The 24,195-nt window shown below is 35.8% G+C and overlaps 1 protein-coding gene across 1 annotated transcript; it reads right to left on the minus strand.

Annotated features, from left to right (window-relative positions):
- Positions 1 to 1,090: 1,090 nt before the first annotated feature.
- Positions 1,091 to 20,490, minus strand: LOC120299473 (vomeronasal type-2 receptor 26-like). The gene is made up of 7 exons (XM_039324327.1): positions 20,396 to 20,490; positions 11,542 to 11,718; positions 9,982 to 10,273; positions 8,450 to 9,310; positions 3,110 to 3,337; positions 2,361 to 2,487; positions 1,091 to 1,992 (listed from the first exon to the last, which is right to left on the minus strand). Exons 1-7 carry the CDS (start codon positions 20,488 to 20,490, stop codon positions 1,091 to 1,093), a joined length of 2,682 nt encoding a protein of 893 aa, XP_039180261.1.
- Positions 20,491 to 24,195: the final 3,705 nt, after the last annotated feature.

Raw genomic sequence — 24,195 nt, forward strand, 5'->3', positions numbered from 1 at the left:
TCCAGTTGTCTCTAATAAAAGAGCCTTGCAACCTTCTGATGGAGTCAAGCATCTTTCTTTCCTGGAGAACCAGTTGGGGCAGGGCTGACAATCAATTTCAAGGAATGATTGTAAGCCAGTTTTGGAAGACTGAGAACTTTACTAATTTTCCTGCTAATCATTTCAGACTGCTAAATGGTTGATATTCCATGTTCCTTTAAGTGTTCTTGATAATCCTGGATAAGAGGTTTGGGTTGGGGTTTGTTTTGTTTTTGTTTTTTGCTTCTTTTAAAGTATTTTATTTTTGGAGACTTGTAATAAATGATCGGATCCAATTCTTTTTGCTGCTGGAGATGCAGTTTTAATTTTGGAGTGTCAATTTCCTGGATCCTGACTGATTCTACTAAGTATATGGTCTACTTTTGCTAGATCCTTTGCACACGGAGCAAGCAAAACTTCAAAAAGACTGACTATTTCAAACACCGATATGACATTATTCATTCTTAAAGAATATAGCTAATAGGGGAAAACTATAACTGTAACTAAAACTATAACAACTGAATTGAAGCATATTTTTTCTTACATCCTTATTTTCCAATTTGTTTCTTACAAAATTTGACAAAGTTCAAGAATGTCAGTGTTTTGCAGAAATTCCATGGACATTGCTTTGGCTTAGTTTTTAAAGAAACTTTAAATTTCTTAATATTATATTAAAAAATAGAACTATACTTGTCAACGATACTTAAATAAAAATGTTGCTTTCATTTCATATTTTATTCTTGAAATATGTTGAATAGGTAGAATTTGCTATAGTGTCGCTGCTTCAATAAATAAATGAAAAATCAATGAATGAATGAACGAATTACATTTCAACTGAAGATAAAAAAGATATTATCTTCTTACAGGTATTTGGCTTTTGATCAGCAGACATTTCAAGAACTGAACAAAAATCCCACAGACATACTGTTGTTTGTTTTTCAAGAAATTAACTGAAAATATAGGGGAGAGAAATTATATAATGAGAACATAGCCTTATAAAATACAAGATGATTACTTGAAAAAGAAATATTTTTAACGTAAACTGTTTTACTTATGGCTAACGTTAAATTCTTTAGTTTTCCCCCCTTCTTATATATTCCTTGTTATTTAAATCAGGTCTCACCAGAATAATATAACATTTTGGGAAGAAGATGAAAGCCAGTAACCCCCCACTGGAACACAAAATGGAGAAGATCTCTACAGCCACCATATATTTCCCCTTTGTGCTCAAATAGGTTGGAACAAAGGACAGCCAGACGCTACAAAAGACCAACATGCTGAAAGTAATAAATTTGGCTTCATTAAACGTATCTGGCAACTTCCTGACCAAGAAAGCCACTATGAAGCTGATAATTGCCAAGAAACCCATAAAACCAAGAACACAATAGAACATGACAGCTGACCCTTCCTTACATATCAGTACAATTTCCTTTGGCATGGAATACATGTCAGCATCTAGGAATGGGGGAGAGGTTGATAGCCATACAATACAAATAATGGTTTGAACAAAGGAACAGGAAAGAACCATAGAAACAGCCAGTCTGTTTCCCATCCATTTTCTAATACTGGATCCTGGCTTGGTAGCCATGAAAGCTAGAATTACAATGACAGTCTTTGCCAAAATGCTAGAAACTGCCACAGAGAATATGATGCCAAAAGTAACTTGCTGAAGAAGACATGTCCATTGATGAGGCCGACCAATAAAAAGCAAAACACAGAGAAATGAGAGCAGGAGGGAGATGAGAAGAATGTAGGTGAGGGTCTCATTGTTGGCTTTCACAATAGGGGTATCATGGTGTTTAATGAAAAGCCAGAGCAGCAAAATAGTGATGATAGAAAAAGTAATAATAAAGCTGATAAAAATATTCCCCAGTGTTTCTTCATAGGACAAAAATGTTACAGATTTGGGAAGGCAGAAGTTTTGTTCCTCATTTGGATAATGATCTTGTGGACAATGAAAGCAGTTGTCCATATCTGCAGGGAAAGAGAAACAGGCTTCTATTCTATCAACAACTTTCATGAAAATGATACTGAAATAATGAAATCTGGTTAGCTATTTATCCATATAGACAACTGCATGATGGACAACCAACAGGTGGTAGTTGTGGCTAGGAGAGCCTTTGCACACCTACTGATGATGCACCCATTCCTTACTTTTTTATCTTATGGATACTTTTATTGTTTTAATATTTTCTAAATTATTTAAATTGTTTTATAATTTTACAGTTGTAAGCCTTCCACTTGGTTGAGTTGGGTGTCTATCAAATTAAATCAATTATTTAATAAACCTGAGTACCACAGACAACAAGTTAACAAATATTCCTCTATAAGTTATCACTTACCCTTCTGATTAGAAATCTTTCCTCCTGGACAAGGAAGACAATCATAGCAGCAAAATGGTTTCCCTTCCTTTTTGGCCTTCCTGTAACCTGGATGACAATTGCCATTGCAAAGAGAAAGAGGCTTTGTCTACAGACAAAAGAAAGAAGTTTTCCATTCTGCAAATGTGCATACCTACAATTAACCATAGTGTCCTGTACTTGTACAGATGAATTATTCAGAATGAATTCAAATGAGCCACATTTTTTTAAAAAAGTAACGATGTATATCTGCACCAATCAAATGCTATTTAAATGTCATATTTTGAATTCACTAGCATTTCTCAGTGATATTTTATTATTGATTTTCCTCTTACAAGTTTACAATTAAAAATATTATAATTGTAGATAATAACTCAAATGAATGAATATACCTCCCAAATATATGTAGTCATGATTTTGGATGAAAACCATGGTATAAATGAATGCAATTGAATAAACATGACATTCACACATAGACACATTAAGTATGAAGATGTAACGTGCTGTTCCTGAAATATATGATTATTGTATATTGATACTCTGTGTAAAAGGAAATATTTGATCATGTTGTGTTTTGTTGGATTCTTTCTCCTATTGTAGAGCAGAAGTGGAGGAGAAAAATTATATTTTCAGACACCTTTCTCAGGTAGTTGAAGAACAGTTACTCCAACAAATCATTTTCTTAAAACTTTATAATTCTTAAATAGAACTCAAAGAGTTACAAAACCTACCTGATTAAACCTCTTTGGCCAGATTATGGTTTCCTCTGAAATAGTAAACATTTTTTCTTTGAGAGACAAGGGTTGTATGTCTCCAACTTTGACTCTAAGGAAGGAAAGGTTGGGGAATGTTACCCAGTTGATAATATCAAATCCAGTTTCCATTTCTCCATTTTCATTGAAGAAAACTGTTTCTCCAACACTGTTGTTAAATGAGATGATTTTCACAAAGTGGTTGAGCTGAAGAGGGGATATGAGATGCAATTCAACAGGGTATATTTAATAACATTGCTCTTTTCCATTTAAGTTTGCTTCATGTATAACAAACAGACACATTCAGAAAAGAGGAATTAGAATAGGGTTCTAGAGAAAAAGGAGAAATTAGGATGAATACATTTTTGAGAAGGCCTCAAGTTTTTGTTTTCTTGATACACGTTGCTATGCAATCGCATGCATATCCCTAATTAGATGTGAATTGTGCCTGTATGGATAGATCTCAATTCATAGGAACTCTCAGGCAAATAGTCTATCAGAGCTTTTAGTGAAGCTGTATGAGTGACTGTCTTTCTACAATTTCTACAATTTTACAACCCTATAATCCTTAAGTATCAAATTTGCCATGTCCTGTGACGTGTTGTGATATATCGCAACTTTTTTTGCATTGCTAGAGCTGCGGTGGGCTTGGTCTCTGCATGATGCAACTGGCCTGTGGGCCAGCAGTTTGACACCCCTACTATAATCCCTTAATATTGTGTAGAGCTGAGCATTTAGAGGTTGGATGCCCTTCCGGACACCACATGGAGTTCATAGTAGTGTGTGTGTGTGTGTGTGTGTGTGTGTGTGTGTGTGTGTTTGCCCTAGGAGAGAAACATCTTCTGCTCCCTAGGATTTTTTTTTTTATTGAAAATTTTTTAAAAGTTTTACAAATAAACAACCAACAACCTTCACCCAATCCCTCCCAAACCCACCCCTCCCTCCCCCCTCCCCAAACTTCCCAGAACTGAGTATAGGCTTATTTAAAATTTTAAAAAACCTAAACAAATTTTTACAACTTATAAAATAGTTAATAATAAAATATAGATAACATAAGCATTAAAAAAAATGCTTAAAAAAGAGAGGAAAGAGAGAGAGAAAGAAAAAGAAAAAGAAAGAAAAATAAAAAAATAAAAGAAAAAAAGAAAGAAAGAAAACAAAAGACGGGAAAAAAAAGAGAAAACAATCTATACAAACTATGAAAAAGCTAAATGATATTTTTCCATATCCAAATTATATTCTATAAAATTTATCCATTTTTCCCATACAACAAAAAATTTCTCTTGAGATTGCTCCTTTAAGAAAGCCGAAATCTTTGCCATTTCCGCCAAGTAAGAAACTTTATAAAACCACTCTTGTAAAGTAGGCAAAGATTCCTTCTTCCAATATTGTCCTACTAACAGCCTTGCGGCTGTAATCAAATTTAACATCAATATAACTTCCTTAGCATCACAATCAGTAACAATACCTAATACAAATAATTGCGGGGTAAATTTAACCCTCCTTCTAAAGATTCTTTGAATATTCCACCATATCTTAATCCAAAAAGCTTTTATATTTTTACACGACCACCAAATATGATAATAAGTAGCGTCCAAACAACCACATCTCCAACATTTAGGCTGTAGATCAGGGTACATAATAGACATTTTTTGTGGATCAAGGTGCCATCTATAAAACATTTTGTAAAAATTCTCTCTTAAATTCTGCGCTTGTGTAAATTTAACATTCCTCACCCAGATAAGTTCCCAAGTATCCAATGGGATTGGTTCACCAATATTTTGTGCCCATTTAATCATACAATCTTTGATTAATTCAGATTCTGAATCCATTTCAACTAAAACCCCATAAACCCTCTTAATATGAGTTGGTCTTTGATCCCTTACTTGTTTAAAAAGATTTTCATCTTCTCTAAGCCAACCCATATTACGATCCGTCTTCCATCTATCCACTATTTGTCTATATTGAAACCATGAGTAAGTAATGTTTTCATGTACTAAGTCTTCCAAAGATTTTAACTGCCAATTTTGACCATCCCATCTAAGTAGTTGTATATAGGAAACCGTATCCATCTTAACTCCTCTCTTTATCCCCTCTATCGCATGCCAAGGTATAGCCCATAATGGTATTTTAAAATCGCTTTTATAATATTTCCTCCACACCCTAAGCAAAGAAATCCTTATAATATGGGATTTAAAAACCCGATCCACTTTTTTATTAAAAATTAAATAGGCATGCCATCCAAAAAGTAAATCCCAACCCTCCAAATGGAGTATTTCTACATTTGTTAAATTCATCCAATCGCTAATCAATGTTAAGACCACAGCGTCATAATATAGTTTCAGATTCGGTACCTTGAATCCACCTCTCTCACGAAAATCTTGCATAATTTTAAGTTTTACCCTTGGTTTTTTCCCTGCCCAAATAAATTTGTTAATACCTTTCTGCCATTCATTTAAATTAAGTTCATTCTTTAAGATAGGTAACATTTGAAACAAAAAAAGAAATTTTGGTAGGACATTCATTTTAATAACTGCAATTCTACCCATAAGAGATAACTGTAAATTATCCCAATTCTTTAAATCCTTCTGTACCCCGATCCACAACTTTTCATAATTGTTTTTATACAATTTTACATTAGAAACAGATAATATGACCCCCAAATATTTTACCTTATCGACAACTTCAAAGTCTGTTAAGTTAACCAAGGTCTGTTTATCGCAATTAGTCATATTTTTGGGTAATATTTTAGTCTTATTATTATTAATTTTAAAACCCGAAACACACCCATATTGATGAATCAATTGTAATAATTTTACTACCGAATAAGTAGGTTGAGACAAAGTAACAACCAAGTCATCTGCAAAAGCTCTTAGCTTATATTCTTTTTTATTAATCTCTATTCCTTTTATTTCTTGAGACTCCCGAATTTTAATCAACAAAATTTCCAATGTTAAAACAAATAATAACGGGGATAATGGACATCCTTGTCTTGTACCTTTTTCTATTGTGAAAACCTCTGATAAACCCCCATTAACAATAAGTTGAGCAGTCTGTTTTTGATATATATTAGATAAAGCTTGTAATATATTTTGTCCAAAATTCATCTCCTTGATTAAACATAACATAAACTGCCAATTCAATTGGTCAAAGGCTTTTTCAGCATCCAAAAATATCAGCCCTGCAGAGACTTGGTTGTTTTTATCTAAATATTCTAATAAGTTAATAATTTGTCTAACATTATTTTTCATATATCTTCTAGTTATAAAACCCAATTGGTCCTTATGTATAAGCTGCTGCAAGACCCCCATAAACCTATTAGCTATAATTTTTGCAAAAATTTTATAATCCACATTTAAAAGAGATATGGGCCTATAATTCTTAGGCAAAGTGAGATCTTGATCCTCTTTTGGAATCAAAGATATAAAAGCATTGCGCCATGATGGAGGAATCTCTAAACCTTGTAATATATTATTAAAAAGCTCACATAAAGGTTGAATCATCTCTTCTACTAGAGTTTTATAATAAATAGCTGTCAAGCCATCCATACCCGGCGCTTTGCCTAATTTTAATTGCTTAATAGCTGTCACAATTTCCTCATTGGTAATTAAACCATTAATCTCTTTTTTCTGATCTTCTGTTAATTTAGGAAGATTAGCTTTACTTAGGTAATTATTTATATCTGTAATTTGTACATTAGTACTCTTATATAACTTTTGATAATAATCTAAAAAAGATTTCTTAATCAATTCTTTCTGATAAACCAATTTACCATTATAATTTATTTTATCTATAGTTCTCTGTCTCTGTTTCTTTCTTAACTGATAGGCCAGCCATCTCCCTGGTTTATTAGCATTACAAAATGTATTTTGTTTCATAAACATTAAATTAGTTGCAGCTTGGTCAGCCATCAACATATTAAATTGTGTTTTTAACAATTTTATAGCTCCTTTCACCTTTTCATCTAAAGGATTTAAAATTAAAAGCTTCTCTTTTAATTTAATCTCATCTTCCAATTCTTTACGTTTCTGAATCTGCTTTTGTCTGTGAAAATTATTCATTTTTATCAAAATCCCATGCATAAAAGCTTTACTTGCATCCCATACCATTGACATTGATGTTCCCTTATACATATTTAAAACAAAATAATCCTTTAAGCATTCCTTTAATTTTTGAACATTTTTTTCTTGTTTAAATAAATTCTCATTCAACCTCCAGGATCTCCTCTCCTCTTTCTCAGCAACCAGTTCCATCCAAACTGGACTATGATCTGTCAATGACCTAGGAAAATTTTTTACATTCTTCACCCTGTTATATAAATCTGTTGTAATCAGGAAGAAATCAATCCTTGAGAAAGATTGGTGTCTATCTGAGAAGAAAGTAAAGTCTCTTTCCTCTTGATTACGTTCACGCCAATAGTCTCTCAATTCCCAATCTTCTTTCAAATCAAAAAAAAAACTTTAGGTAGTTTAGCCTGTTTAAAAAAGGTAGAAAAACCTTTTTTGTCCTTTTGTGTATCTAAAATACCATTCCAGTCTCCCAATAATATCACTGACCTATAATCCAACAGAGTTATTTTCTCATGTAACAATCTGTAAAATTGTTCCTGTTGCTGGTTTGGTGCGGCCAATCCCACTATAAGTATTTTCTTACCATATAAACCAAGTTCAATCATAACATATCTTCCTTGAGGATCTGATTCTACCAGACAAGCTGGTAGGTTTTGCTTAACGTAGATTACCACGCCCCCATTTTTCCCAGGGGCAGGAGATACAAAATGAGATCCCAAGCGAGTATTAGCTAAATATTTTTGGTCTTTAAGTAAAATATGAGTTTCCTGCAAGCAAGTTTCCTGCTCCCTAGGATTGACCTCTCACCTTTTCAAGGCCACCATGCCACTCATCAATCTTTCCACAACTGATCCATCATATTTCTAAATGTAAAACTGAAATTTTTTGGAACCTACAAAAATCACTAGTACACTCTCTCTGGAAAAATCATGGAAAAGTTAAATAAAAATGTATTTGTTAGATAATATTGGGTTTCAGCGATTGGTGACATGGTCCAGGCAACAGATTTCCTGATGTTTCACCAGCAATTGTTATAAAGTAGACCAACTTGCCTCTGAATATTTGCGCCACATTTGTTCCCCTTCCCACTCAGCCCATATATACTTTTGAAATTTTGAACCATATGAGATACTTAAAAATGGTCCCTGTCACAAAGGAAATATAACACAAACAATATTTTATGTTTGTTATAGAATGTCACCCATGAGACACACTGACCTAATGGAAATCAGTTTGTCCAAGACATTACCTTCCATAGATGTTGAGCCAGCAAGCTATGGATTGCTTCGTGTACACTCTCGGTTTTTCTCAATTGAAATGAAAGCATGTTGTGCAAAGCATATGCCACAGCATAGACTGCATTGTAGATGCTATAGCTATGGGAAGTCATGCTCGTTTCAAAAATAGATGCTGGGAGATTCACCAGTTTCTCCTCACCACTGCAGAAGACCCTTCCTTCCCTGTCCACCATGGACTCAGGAAAGAAACATCCAAAGGCCTCTTCCCAAAAACCCTGAGTGAAGCCATCTTCTAATTCAAAGATAGCATTTACCAACTGAACTAAGTCAATGAATCTTGGGACCTCCTTTAAATGAATTGCCAAGGACAGGTCACCATGAAGCAAGTCTATGTCTTCATTCCTTTGAAAGGGGAATGATGTGAATTCCATTTGAGCTGTCATAATGTAAACCCTTCCTTTTGCCATAATTGATACATCCTCATATTTTGACAATGTGGAACACATTCTGAAATATATCATGGTCTCAATTTCACCATAAACAATGGATACATTTGAAATGCTTTTACTTATAGAATTATACCGATTTATTCCCTCTGTCACCATCTTATCAATGTCATTAACTGATGTAATTACTGGGAAACTTTCGATATAATCAAAGCAGATTCCTTTCTGAGAAAATACAGGAAGAGCATCTTGGACAAATCTTTCTCCATTGTTATCCCTGTCGTATAGTATCCCAATCCATGTCCACTGGAAATGTAATAGTAACTGGAGAATCCCATTATATTGTCTGTGTACATCTGGAAACATCTGGTGATAGAAAACAGCTTGAGTTTTCCTATTCATCTCAGAAGCAGAACCATAAGTGAACTATAGCATAAAAACAAAAACTGTGTTAGAGAATTAATAGCTAGATAAATCTATTATATGTATTCCTATGTGAGTAAAATACCATTTCTTTATTGCATGAAGGAGATTATGAAGTCAAGTTCCCTAATCTGTAAACTGAATGTGCTGAGAAGCAGATGCCTTGCTATGTAAAATGAGAACATACAATAGAAATGCAAAAAAAAAAAGATGCTTTGGAATAAGATAAAGATAAATTTTATTAACTTTTTGTTCTTTGAACACACTGACACACATTAAAAAATGAAATTCTAATGACCACTCTCAAAAGAAAATAAAGAGAAATAAACCAAGAATCTCCAGCTGAGTGAACTGAGTTAAAAATGAACATGTTGACATTATTTGTGATTAGTTTACTCAGTACAGAATTGCATATTCTGAAAATGAATAATGTAGTGGTTTTGTTTGCATGTTGGAGAATAAAAATAAAAGTTTTGCATACTATTTTACATATTTGTTCATCTCATTAAAGGAAAATCTATGTTCTTCACAGGTTTCAATAAGTGTTCATAGTAATGAGAAAGGCAACTGCTATATTTTTTTTAACCTACTGTAATTGTTCTCAAAAGGATAGAATTTGAACTTAAAGGCTAGATAGATAGATAGATATTTAAGCAATGGGAAGAAAGTCTTACTTGTGGAATCTTGTAAATAGACAGGATAGCTGTCATGTGGATACAGACTTCAGAATTAGGTCCTCCAATGACTGACACTAGATTGTTTTCTGTTTCACACTTGTAGTTAGGGATTAGCTTGCCTTGTGTTGAGAATATTTCCATTGAAGCATGATATGTCCAGCTTGCAATAAAATTGCTGTTGTAGATATGGGAGCCCAGAGTGAGGTTGGGCAAAATCTGGGGATTTTCATTGATCTCCTTTATAGCAAATGCCAAAGACAAAATGTGTTGGTAGAGCTGAGTCACGACCCTGAAATGAAAATTACGCATTGATTTGAGCTTGTTTTGCTTTCAGCAAAAGAGCTACAGAACTTTCATTCAATTCATAGCTTTAAACATATTGTACTCAAAGCTTTCATTAGATGAATACTAATGAATGGTATTAAATAAAATACATCTATTTTGGTTTTCACCACATAGAAATGATACTACTTTAAAAGATACTGTTTAATATTAGAAAATATCCAAGAGTGCAAGCATACAATTAATTACATACACAATTCAATACCAATCATATTATTGTCTTTGCATCTACTTGTTCAATTATATCTAAATTCCACAGCACCATTTTGCATGTATAGAAAAAAATAAATTATAAATTCAGGGGTTACCTCCACCAGATTGTTCTCTCCCACACTCCTTAATTTAGTTCATTGATTAAAATTTAGCCTCATAATTTAGATTGCATCTAAACTAGGTTTTTCACATCCATAGAAGTCTTCCAAAATTGAAATAACTAAGCAGGATATTATTATGACTAATTGGAGTTCTGGAAAATTATTGGCAATCAATTCAACTGTTGATATTCATTTTAGAAACAGTGAAAATCAGAATTTTAAGTCTGAGTATAAATGACTAAATATTTTTAAGAAAATGGGAAAACTTTATCTTCACAAATGTACAAGTATTTCATTACTCAGAACAAATTTATTTAGCTGTGCAATTGAATTATTCCAATTCTTTTTAAGGAATAGGAAAATCCTGAAATAAAACAGGATTCTTCATTAGTAAAAAAAAAATAAGGTAGGAAAGATTTTAATTCAAAAAAATAGGAAATAACTTTATGACTGTCCATGGTGAAATTTAATTAAAAATAAATATTTGATCAATATCTCATCCTCATGCAGCAAACTTAGAATATGAGAGAAAACAATGTTTTATTATAACGGATTCCAAAAACTTCCTCCAAAGTATGAAGTAATTTATAGATAACTTAATTAGCAAACTGCAGAAAAATAAATAAATGTAAAACATTAAACGTCTTCCACAGAATTAACTGAGAATTTGATCTGCCAAAATCATGAATTCAGAATCATGAACTTATCCATATGAATCAGATTAAGTAGAACTGTTTACTCCCAATGCATTATTAATGGACATCCTAATGGACATAATTAACATCCAAGACATCCTTAAACAATTTCAGTCTTTATGGACAAAGGGATATACAATGCAGCCCCAGCCCCAAACATCAAACTCATTTCTGAATAATTAGTTTTAGATACATGAGCATCTTACTCAGTATCATAGAAAAGGTCAGTAGAAGGCTTTTCATGAAAGTGTATTGTGTTTGAAAATATATAGATTTGAGACAAAATACCAGCAACAATGACATCTCCTGATTGATAATATTTATGAAGAATTGGAACAGGATCACCAACAATGCAATTTGTGTTAGGAATCTCTGAAACTACCCTGAACAATAGCATTAATACCAATACAGAAAGCTTCATTAATTTGCATGATAGAATTTCTTCTTTGCAGTCTTTCATTTGTCCTATTTTTTTCTTGTAATAGATTCTCGGCTGAATAGCACAGCCTAACTTGAATAACCACTTGGCTCATTTACAGCACCAACCAAGAGCACTAAATAACAATACCAACAAATATATATATACTGTATTCTGCTTCTTTACATTGTAGAGCAAATAATGACAAAGTGCTTCTATCTTGGGTTTTAGTTTCACTGGTGGTTAACAAAGCACCCTTGAGACTTGGAGGTGAAATGAAAGTAATTGTGGCTAATTGCCAGAAAAACAACTATCTGCTCAGAATCACAAGTTCTGTGAGATATAGAATAGAATTCTTTAATGGCCAAGTGTGATTGGACACACAAGGAATTTGTCTTCAGTGCATAGGCTCTCAGTGTATATACAAACAACAAGTGATAGATCATAGATAATAAATCATAGTTAAAACCATTAATCATAATTAATCATTAATAAATACTTAATCATAATTATTTATTAATCATAAGATATAAACAAGTAATAAATCATAAGATACCAGTAGAAAGATAAGAAGTATGAGAAGATGAGAAGGTTAATAGTAATACAGCCCTACTATATGAATAAATATATTTTGGCCTAATTAGGTGTTCACCAGAGTGATGAAATATATCACAGAGTGCTTTAATCATAGAGTCAAAGTATCACAGGAATCTATTCACCATCTTTCATCAAAAGACATCTCCATCCATGCTCCCTGGATTAGCAAAAGGCCCAAAGATCCTTAAAAATAAATAGATAGATAGATAGATAGATAGATAGATAGATAGATAGATAGATAGATAGATAGATAGATATACAAGGTATTACATAGTGTTCCATATCAGTCTTTGGAGGTTTTTATTTCTTTTCAGTGGGATTGGATTGAAACTAGAATCTTTCATCATCTAAATTATGACAAAAATAACACATTGAGCTTCAACTGTCAGCTATAGCCACTAGCAAATCAAGCATATAGTCTACAAGGAATTGGATAATATAGCCAGAATTTCAGCTTTAACCTTTAAAAAAAACCCAGGACATTTCTCATTATTTAGAATTCATTTGCTGTTTTTAATCTGCATACTATTAAACTGTATTAGTAATCTGATCCTCAGTTTATGCTATAGCTCTTTGTGTTACTGGGTTCAGTTAAAAGAAAGGAAATACCGGTACTTTGTGGAAAACATATCTATCTCAGGATTGGATTATCTGAGCTTCTTCCTTTTCCTGCAAATAAAGATTTGGACACTCTGTCTTCAGTCTTATATTCAGAACTTGAAAAGCACACATCTAAATCAGGTTGAGCATGGACTATTTTTTTAAGAGATATGTCTGTCTGTTAAGAATGATAATTCTGCAGGAATTGGGTATGTCTAGTCTAGTGAAATGAAGGATTAGGGGAGACATGATAGCAGTGTTTCAAGATTTGAGGGGCTGCCACAAAGAAGAGAGGGTCAACCTATTTTTCAAAGCACCAGAGGTAAGACAAGAAACAATGGATGAAAACCAAACAAGGAGAGAAGCAACCTAAAACTAAAGAGGGATTTCCTAACAGTGAGAAGAATGAACTATTGGAATGGCTTGCCTTCAAAAGTTGTGGGTGCTCCACCACTGGAGGCTTTTAAGAAGAGACTGGGCAGCTATTTGTCTGAAATGGTATAGGATCTCTTGCTCAAGCAGGGGGGTTTATTAGAAGACCCCCAAGATCCCATCCAACTCTGTTATACTATGTTGTATGTGCAATGACTTTTATGTGTAAATAAGCAAAGATCACTTTGTCTGGCCATAGCATAGCTCATTTTGCTGTTGCTATAAGCAAACATTAGTCTTTGTATACTTTTAGAAAACATGCTTCAGTAACAAGAACCCTGTAACAAGTGTTGTTTCATCCTGATTATAAATAATATTCCTCTACTAATTGTTTTGATAAATTGGCTGATTTCATCAAGCAATGGTTCCATCTACTCATAAGCAACATTTCATAGGACAAGAGAAATTTCTCTATTCTCTTCAAATCCATTTATCCAAAATTAGAGTAATTTTAGATATGGCAGTCATGTCTGTGTGTATCAGGCAGTTCTGTCAAAAATAATGAAATTTCTTTCCCTACAAAAAAGATAGAATAATTCACATATTTTCATGGAATTTGGCCATTGTTAATGATCTCAAATTACTCCTAGAGCTCAAGCTAGAATCACTTTTGATTTTTTCCATGTTAGCAAATGTGAGGCATCATTCTTGCCTTGGATTAGATTGCGAGCTAAAACAGAAAAGTTCCAGACTTTCCCTACTGAATTCTTAGGATTCATCCTGAATCCAATGCAATTTTGTTAACTGAGTTTATGCACTGGTCCTAAAACCCAACTAGTTATTTATAATAACTTTATTCACCAAGACGTTCTTCTGAACTATTTTTAATATGAAAATATTTTAATAAATACCTACTCTTTGCTTCAACCCCTCCCCAAGGTGTCTCTATTTTAATTGGAGTGCATATAACTGTGTTAACTCTATGTTAGTTTGGGGGTGAGTGGGAACAGAATTGTTCAAACTTTTAAATGTGACAAACATGACAGAGGAAGACAAAGGATGAGGCAACTGGAGGGACAAAACAAAGCAATACCTATCTTCCATTTCTTAGAAGTGAGGAAAGTCACCTTTCCTGCAAAGTAGCCTTGAGAAAATGTCTCATTCAGCCCTTATCAAAGGAAAGAATATTTCAACAGTCTTCTTAATTCTAAATAGTTAGGTTGAAATTCTAAGGAAAGAAATAGAACTTCAGTTAAATCTGTGAATAGGGCATCAGAGTGAACACTTTCTCTTTGGCTACCTTTGGCCTCAGGTATCCTCATGATATGAAAAATCCATCTGAATTTTAGTGTTTTTGTTTATTTAGTGTCTTCCTTTGATTCAGAACCTTCTTGTCATTAATAGATTTCTCTTGTTTATTTCATGACCAAACACAATGATAAGATAGAATGGAATAAAAGCCAACCAAACATTGCAGAAGACAAGCATGCTAAAGGTGATAAATTTGGCTCTCTTTAAACTATCAAGTAATTTTTTAGCTAAGAAAGCTGAATGGCCAAGAAACCCATGAAGCCCAAGACATGAGTACAATGGAGCTCAATGTTTTTGTCATTCATTCATTATCTTATTGTCAATCAAGGCCTGGTGACCAACAGAAATGAATTAGCAGCAAAGGTTTGACAATCACACAAACCATCAAATGAAACAGGATATTGGAGCACTAAGAAAATACATATCTAGGGGCATTTATCAATTTGGAGAATCTGAAGTTTGAAATTAATTAATGACCAGCAATATAAAATTATAATGAATTCAGAAGGAAAGAGATGTAGTTTGACAGTAAGCTGGAATTATATACTGAATATATAGCAGATAATGATTATCACAGCAATGGCATAATGATTGCTATAGCTATAGCCTACTATATCTAAATGGTAGATTGTGAAAAATGGAAGTCATTGTGAGTTGAACAGCCATATAAATTTGTTTAATAAATAAATAATAGGATGTGGGTTTTTCCCCCCCAAAATCATGGCTTAAAGTGAGAGACAGTTCAGGGCATGACCTTGAATATTCAACATCTCCAGTTATAATGCAAATGAGGGCACCTCACCTGGTCCTCAATGTGTAAAGTGAGTAGATTGTGTAAAATACACAAGATTTATGCTTCCCAAAGAATTAAAAACTAAATTCTCATACAAGAGATCTTCCCTACATGTCCACATAACTGCAATTTTTTTTTTTGAGGTTTGCTCAATACCCAAAGAGCTGAATTAATGGGGGAAAAAACACTCAGGCATGAATATGTAAGTAGCTTTATTGCAGCCCAAAATACAATCATATAACAAAAAGTTTCCTATTGCAATGCATCAATATCACAAATATACCTCACAAATTCTACACAAATTCCTCCGATATTTCAGGCCTAGAAAATAAATATTTTTGTGCAGCACAACCTACATAGTAACACAAGAATTTAGTCAGACCTTGAAAATATCCTACTGTCTTCATTATTTCCAATATTGCAAATAAATTTAAACACTTTAAAAACAGTCACATTATTCTGCTTAATAACAGAGCTGAGTAGAAGTAGTGTATAACTTTTTTAACGAAAATTATCAGCACTTTTGATCAGTGACAAAATATTTATCCTAAACATAAAAATATTCCAGTAATATGGGAGATTCTAACAGCCAATTGCCAACTTACTACTCTTTGAGTAGTAAACTAGTAAATGTCATCAGCACTTGTCATTTATTCCCTCTAAAATAATGTTTCTCTAGTATGAAGTAAATCTCAAGTCTGTCTATATATTTATCTATCCATCTGAATGTTAAAATTGTTTTTGGAACAGACATACCTCATTTCTTTGTGTAATGATCATTGCCAGAGAGGCTATAGGAAGACCAAGAAGGAAGGGAAGCCATTTTGTTGTTATGATTGCCTTTCATGTCCAGAAGGGAAGATTTCAGCTGAAGAGGGTAAGAAATATCATGTACAGAGGGGTTTTTTTTAAACAAAGAAAAAATAATGGAAGTGAATCAGCATGTGATAGGCAGGTAATGTAATTCTCTCACTTATCAAATTATTCAAAATACAAAAGCTGCATTAGTTGATAAGGATACACTACATTCAGACATAAGCACTTGGGATACGTGGGGGAAAGTGTCGATGAACTATATCCAAGGAGACAATGGAACACAAAATACATAAGGGCTTTGAGTTACCTGTTGAGGTCTCAATAGCTACATTCTTTGCTCACCAGCATGGAGTATGTTTTAAAAACAATATCATTCTAATCCACCTTTACTCCTACTGACTACATAGCTGCATACATTTTTGGTAACATATGTGAAATGGATTGCCAATACCTTCTTGAGGCTGAGAAAGGGTGAGTGGCCCAAAGTCACCCAATTGTTTTTCATCTCTAAAGGGAGGAATGAATCTCACATTTCCCCCACTCCTAGGCAAGAACCTGTAAATATCAGAGTAAATGGCAGTCATATCAAAGGTCCCTTAATATTAAATGAATAGGCTTATATCTGATGTTCATTATAAAGTGTCTGCATCAGAGCTTTCTAATACTACAGTCTTTCTCAACCATCCCTAGCCAAAATGTCTTCGAATCAGAGTGTTTCAATATTAGAGATCCGTTCTGTTAAATCCTGGGATCAATGGCGAATAAAGAATATGCATGTCTCTGAAACAGCTCTTTATTGTACTCATTACATACCACAACAACGAGTGAAGGCACACAGGCCTCCCTTTATACGTTCCCAATTCCCGGACAAGATGGCAACATTTCTATGCACTTTTTGCGCCTTGCACATGCGCGCTCGGCTGGCACCACTCAGTCTGGTCTTGGGCAGCTTCTGCAATTGCCCGGGAACCTTGCAATGTCCCAATCCTGCATTTGCAGGCTCAGGACAAAACACCCCTCCCCCCTTAGCTAGAACACACACGGTACTTGTTCTTACAATCCTACAAGAATATAAAATAATATGTATATATAAAAAATAATAATAATTAATTTTGTTTGTTTCCATGCTACAGACACTCCATCCTATTACAGCTTGTGTGCCACTCTCTAATGTGTGTTTCGCGGGCTCTGTTGTGCCCCACATAAGATTCATCTCCTCACCATAGACTTGTACTGTGCTTATGCTCACAAGAAACTTACATATTCATCTAGGTGTTTTGGAGGAGCCCTAACCCATTGGGACCTCCGCAGAATGAGGGAGGGTGGCTGGCCTGATAGCTCCCCTGCCCGACTGGACAGACCAGGACTTGACCTTAATGATGCCTGGCCTACCAGCCCGTTTGATGGGCTCACTAGACCAGGACTTTCATGTACAGAGGGTTTTTTTTTAAGAAAGAAAAAAATAATGGAAGTGAATCAGCATGTGAACTGATGGGCAGGTATGCAATTCTCTCACTTATCAAATTATTTAAAATACAAAAGCTGCATTATTTATTTATTTATTTATGAGACTTATATACCGCTTTAAGTGCAAGCACTCTCTAAGCAGTGTACACCAATAAGCAATGTATATATATATATTTACATTGCCCCCGACAATCTGGGTCCTCATTTTACCTACCTCAGAAGGATGGAAGGCTGAGTCAACCTTGAGCCGGTGAGATTTGAACCGCTGACCTGCTGAACACAGTGAGCTAAAGTGGCCTGCAGTACTGCACTCTAACTGCTGCGCCACCTCACCACCTTCTAATCATTCTAGCCTAACGATGCTTTTAAATTTTGTGGAGTTTTAAAAATCAGTGCCTCAAAAGCTGGGGAAAAAGAAGCCCCTGAAAGGCGGCCAGAGCCTGCATTTAACCTCTTTTTTTCTAAAAGGTATTTTTTTCTAAAAGGTATTTATTTCTAGGTGGCTCCACCTACGGACACATCGTTGATGGCCCATAACCCACAAGATGTCAAGGTCTTCATCGAAATCGATGGACGAACAACAAAAGTATTTTTTTTTTCATTTTTAAATTTGGGACTTTTACACTAAAAATTTAAAAAAGATTTTCAATTCACCTACAATTTTTTTTTAAAATAAAGAAATTATTTACCTTTCACATGTAGTCAATCACTGTACACACACACCCACACATGTCAGTTGTGTAATGAAACATAATGGTCGCCGCCCGCAATAAGCATTCAGCGCACAACCACACAACCAATCACATGCCGAGCAGTGCCACAAGCCAAACAGCACTATCACAACCAGTGCGGACGAAGTACACATGCATTGGACTCTACACACAAGCAGCCCGCATACACAGTTTTAATGATTTTGCCGCCAACCTTCTACACTCAACAGGGTGATTCAAGTCCATGTGTACCAAACATCAAATTTTCAAAGGTTACTTTTAAAACTTGGAAAATCCATCAAAAAAGGTGCCAGAACTCTGTTCTAGTGCATTCTATGACAAAAAAGCACTGACTGACTGTAATGATTTGTAGACTCTTTTTGCAAAGTATATTATAAGGAGATTAAAGTTGAAAAATGATCACCTTCTGGATTGCAAATAAATAAGGCCATTTCACTCCAAAGAATCCCTTCGCTACCTTTTCCAAACCAGTTTTTAAGGGAAACTAAAGCTATTTAGTTTAAAAAGTAATGCTTTGGAATGCACATACAGTATATTCCAGCAAACAGATACTTTGAAGATACTGCCTTGATCAGTTTCCATGTAAGCTATAAGAGTCTGGAAAAACTTGCAGCTGTTTTAATGATTTGTAAAAAGGGACCTTTTTGTCCTTTCTGTTACACATCGTAAACCATTTCTTTTAAAGGAACTCCTAAAGTTACCCTCATATTGAAATATTTCCCTTGGTATTTGAATTAACCTTTTCTCATATCTCAAACCCAGTGTTTCTAAAAAATTGCAACTAGATGTAATGGGAACTGAGAAAGATTTCTATGATTGTAGGAATACCTGTGGAATTTTGTAGATAGACAGAAGGTTCAACATGTGGAGACAGATGTCAGGTCCTCCAATTGCTGCTATAGGAATGTTCCCCAAGTCACATATGTAGTTTGGATTGAATGTGTTATGCATGAAAAGAAGTTTCATTGAGGCAAGGGAGGTCCAGCTTGGACTGAAATTACTATTATAGATATTAAACCCCAGGGTGACATTGGTCAAGATATGAAGACTTTCACTGATCTGCTTTATAGCAAAAAACAGAGCTAGAACGTATTGGTAGCTGTGAAACACAACTCTGTCATGACAAGTAAACCTTTGTTAAAGATCGCAACACATATTACATTTCAGGTTTATATCATGTTATTTCATAAAGATTATTAGAATACCGTCTATGGCGGCGTATTAGGCGACCCGGCGTATAAGACGCCCCCCATCTTTATCGCCGAGCCGCATTCCTAGAACGTCGTCTTATACGCCGGAAACTACCAGTATTTCCGGCGTATAAGACGACTCGGCGTATAAGACAACCCCCATCTTTGGCGCCAAGTTTAGCGCTTCCGGAAGTCGTCTTATACGCCAGCATATACGGTACATTGTTTGGCTGTTATTGAAAAATAACATTGGCATATATGACATTTCATTTCTTTGTATTCCTAAAATATATAGGCTGCCATTTGGGTACTACGTTTTACTTCCCAAAACAATGTCAAGCAGTAATTTTCATTAAAGGGAGAGATGCTATTTTGCTACCCTTTAACTTAATGCAAAAAGTGACTTCTGGTTGTGAATGTTTAGATTTCAGCAAGAATTAAACCCAAGCAACTAAATCTTGAGCCATATGAAGCATTCCAATAAATCTTGCTTAAGAATTATTACATCTTGGTCTTATCATTATAGATTATCACAACATTAGTATATCTCTTAGAATATTGAGCTTTGAGAGGAAATCATACTTGAATAACCATAAAAATTGAATAAGAAAATAGAAAGGAATACAGAGATCAACTATCCAATTAGAGATGATGAAGATATATGTGAATACAATGTATTGTAGCAGTTCAAAGTAAATTGCCCTTTGTGTCAGGTGAATTAATCGTGGTGTAGAAATCTTATGTGGGAAGAAATGAACAACTTACATTACATCATCTTGAAGTTCACTGGAAGGGTGATAGTCAAAGAGAATTGGACTGGAAAAAGTATAAACTTGAGAAATAATGCTGGCAATTATCATATCTCCAGGCTGAGAGTACTTATGACGAATAGGAAGGGGATTAATAATGTTGCAATTAACACCAGAAGCTTTACATTCTGCTCAAGGCATTGCTACTATTAACAACAGTAGGAAAACCACTAACTTGCATAAATATCTTGTCCTATGTGCCAGCAGGTCAGCAGTTCAAATCTCACCGGCTCAAGGTTGACTCAGCCTTCCATCGTTTCGAGGTAGGTAAAATGAGAACCCAGACTGTTGGGGGCAATGTAAATATATATATATATATATATATATATATATATATATATATATATATATATATGTTCGCGTTTAAGAAATTTAAAAACATGAACCCTGGGAATATTCATAGTAAGAAATAAAATGATCACCAGGGTAATAAAAACCATAAAATTCAATAAAAAGCGCCTAGCTTTCGCCGTCACCTGCCGGCATCCTCAGGGCTAGTGCGCCAGGGAGTGAGAGAGTCACTTTTATAGGTGCAACAAAGCCTGCGCACGACTCCTCGATCTCGTCATCGGGCCTAATTGGGATGACTGCGCACGGCTGGTCTGTTCCTTTCTATTCCTTTTAATTGCATGTTCATTCTCCTCCATCCTTCTTTCTCTCAGTCTTAGGGTGGATGGGCAGATGCCTCTGTAATTACAATGGTCTCTATGTTTTAATCCTTGTCCCCCGGGGTCAGGTGGCAATACACATTCCATGTTTGTTTTGCGATCCTCCTTCGTCCCATTGTCCTTCTTATGACAAGTTTTTCCTTTAGTTTTGGTGTTTTCACTGCTTATATGAATGTCATCTGGGTGGACCCGTAGGTCCTTTCGAGGTGGCTGTGATCTACTGATGGTCTGGGGCTGGAGGAGGAGCCGTTCAGTCACGGAGGAGGGGGGGGACGACAACTCCCCAACCACCCCTGCATCCGGTCGTCTCGCGCACACCGCACCATAGTCAGACAGTCCGGGGGGAGCAGTGGCGGAATCATGTCCTCGCTCCTCCCCCTGGGGCAAGCGCCGTTCAGACAGTCCCACGGACCCCTCCCAGGTGAGTGTAGCTCGTCGATGGTCCGGAACCAGAGGATAGACCGCTCGATCGTGAATGGAAGGGGGCGGCGGTTCCCCGTTCGTCACTGCACCCAGCTGTCTCGCGCGTCCCCTGCTGCGAGTAATCGGTCCGGGGAGCGGGGTAATGATGGGATCACGTTCTATTTGATCCTCACAGCTGAACGGCTCCTCCTCCAGCCCCAGACCATCAGTAGATCACAGCCACCTCGAAAGGACCTACGGGTCCACCCAGATGACATTCATATAAGCAGTGAAAACACCAAAACTAAAGGAAAAACTTGTCATAAGAAGGACAATGGGACGAAGGAGGATCGCAAAACAAACATGGAATGTGTATTGCCACCTGACCCCGGGGGACAAGGATTAAAACATAGAGACCATTGTAATTACAGAGGCATCTACCCATCCACCCTAAGACTGAGAGAAAGAAGGATGGAGGAGGATGAACATGCAATTAAAAGGAATAGAAAGGAACAGACCAGCCGTGCGCAGTCATCCCAATTAGGCCCGATGACGAGATCGAGGAGTCGTGCGCAGGCTTTGTTGCACCTGTAAAAGTGACTCTCTCACTCCCTGGCGCACTAGCCCTGAGGATGCCGGCAGGTGACGGCGAAAGCTAGGCGCTTTTTATTAAATTTTATGGTTTTTATTACCCTGGTGATCATTTTATTTCTTAATATATATATATATATTTTACTGGTGTACACCGCTTAGAGAGTGCTTGCACTTAAAGCGGTATATAAGTCTCATTCATATATATATATATGAAAATTTGCATATATATATATATATATATATATATATATATATATATATATATATATATAAATGGAATGAATAAAGCGCGTTCACCAGGAGAGTTTAAAGTTAAAATACTTTAATTAAAGTATTTTACTATATTAAAAGGTTGCCAAGCTTTCGTTGGGAAAACTCCCCAACATATTCAGGGCTGAGAGATCGTTTCTAATAAGGTGGTTTAAACGGGTTCCATAGACGTCTGCATGTGGCTCCTAGACCGTGCTAGCATTCCCCGCTGAACAGCTGATAGGTGGGAGGGGGAATCAGAGTAAAGATTTCTTCCATTGTTCTCTCGAGCACTTTTGTTCACATCTCCGTCGATCTCAGGGGGTATTGTTAAAGCTATGTTCCGCCCTCTCCCAACAGCACTGGCTCTCGTTGCAGAGGGGGGATTTAGTTCGATGTCATTGTGTATCCTACCATGGAGGCGGGGCTTCATCAGCTGCAATTTAACATCTTTCTTCTGCTGCGTGCTCCCGTATTTATCTTCGCTCGCATGTACAAGCATCAACTGGATGTGGTATTTTTCAATGTTTGAATCATCCTCCTCCGTCATGGTGTCCTCCATGCTCATCTTCCCTCGTAGGTCAATATTCAAGTTAAATCCCCCCCGTTTCTGTGAGCAAAAGTCTGATGGTACATGGGCAGACTCCCCGCTCATGTTACTTTCCCTTTTATCAAGCGAATGGGTCGTCATCACATGTTTTTTCTCCCCTCTCTGTATGGGATATTCACCTTTATTATTATTATGGGTAGTGCTAAATTTAGTGGTTCTATCCTCAAATTTCTTAAGCGCTCCAATGTCATTATTGTTGTTTCCTCCAATCAAAGGGGGTGTGGTTTCCCCTTGATGTTGTTCTGAGGTGTCTGGGTAGTCTATATCAGATTGTTTCTGGTAGGGAGGAGGTGTAGCTCCTGGTTTAGAATGTTGTGGATGTTGATTGTAAGGTTTGTGATATAAAGGATGATGGTTTGAGTTCCATTTTCGTAGCGCTTGTTGTGCTGGGTGCAAGTCAATGTGACGATTGATTGAGTTGTTATTCGAGAACCAGGCTTCTTTTAGCAGCCGACCTCCCTTCGTGGCATCACTGGCTACGATAAGGGTGTTATTGAAGTCAAACTGATGGCCTTGTTGTGCCATATGCATCCAAAGTTGTGAGTGTGGTTCGCTTCGTTTTATTGCCAGTTTGTGTTGGTGGAGGCGAGTTTTCAAGTGTTTGGCTGTTTCTCCCACATAGTTGCCTTCGCAGTTTTTGCAGTTGATCTTATAAACAATAGCAGATTTCTCCATGGTAGGTAGGGGGTCCTTTGGACGCATAATTTTTGATCGTAGGGTTTGGTTAGGTTTGTGAGCTACTTCTATACCATGGGGTGCTAGTAGTCTGGCTGTGGCCTCTGAGATGTTACTTATGTATGGGAGGGAGATGCGTGTTTTTTGTAGGGGGGAATCCCTTCTTCGTTGGGTGGTCTGGTGCTGGAAAGTTGTACAATGTCGTTTGATAAATTTTAATGGATAACCATTATATATGCATGTACAGAAGAGGTGTCTCCTCTCTTCTTTCTTATATTCATCCGTGCTGCAGTGGGAGTCAACGCGTTTAAATAATGTTTTAATGCAGCTGATTTTATGGGAAACAGGATGATTACTCTGGTAATGGAGGATTCTATCTGTGTGGGTTGGTTTACGGAATACCTTCGTATGTAGGTATCCATCTGGTTGATGGTGGATGGAAACATCTAAGAAGGCAAGAGAATTGTGTCTTTCTTCCTCTACAGTAAACCTTATGTCAGAGTAGATGGAATTTAATATTCCCATAAATGTAGTTACATGTTGTCTTTTGACAATAGC

Source organism: Crotalus tigris, unplaced genomic scaffold (genome assembly GCF_016545835.1).
Source record: "Crotalus tigris isolate CLP2741 ecotype Arizona unplaced genomic scaffold, ASM1654583v1 scf7180000024297.1652928, whole genome shotgun sequence".
In the NCBI taxonomy this organism is placed as follows: Eukaryota; Metazoa; Chordata; class Lepidosauria; order Squamata; family Viperidae; genus Crotalus; species Crotalus tigris.

What these genes read in the sequence shown, in the direction of transcription:
- LOC120299473 (XM_039324327.1), bottom strand. Translation starts at nt 20,490, where the DNA reads ATGATAATTGCCAGCATTATTTCTCAAGTTTATACTTTTTCCAGTCCA. An exon ending in GAACTTCAAGATGATGTAAT is followed by an intron (nt 11,719 to 20,395) that starts GTAAGTTGTTCA and finishes GCTATTGTTCAG; the next exon opens with GGTAGTTTCAGAGATTCCTA. An exon ending in TGGCTCAACATCTATGGAAG is followed by an intron (nt 3,338 to 8,449) that starts GTAATGTCTTGG and finishes TCCCCTCTTCAG; the next exon opens with CTCAACCACTTTGTGAAAAT.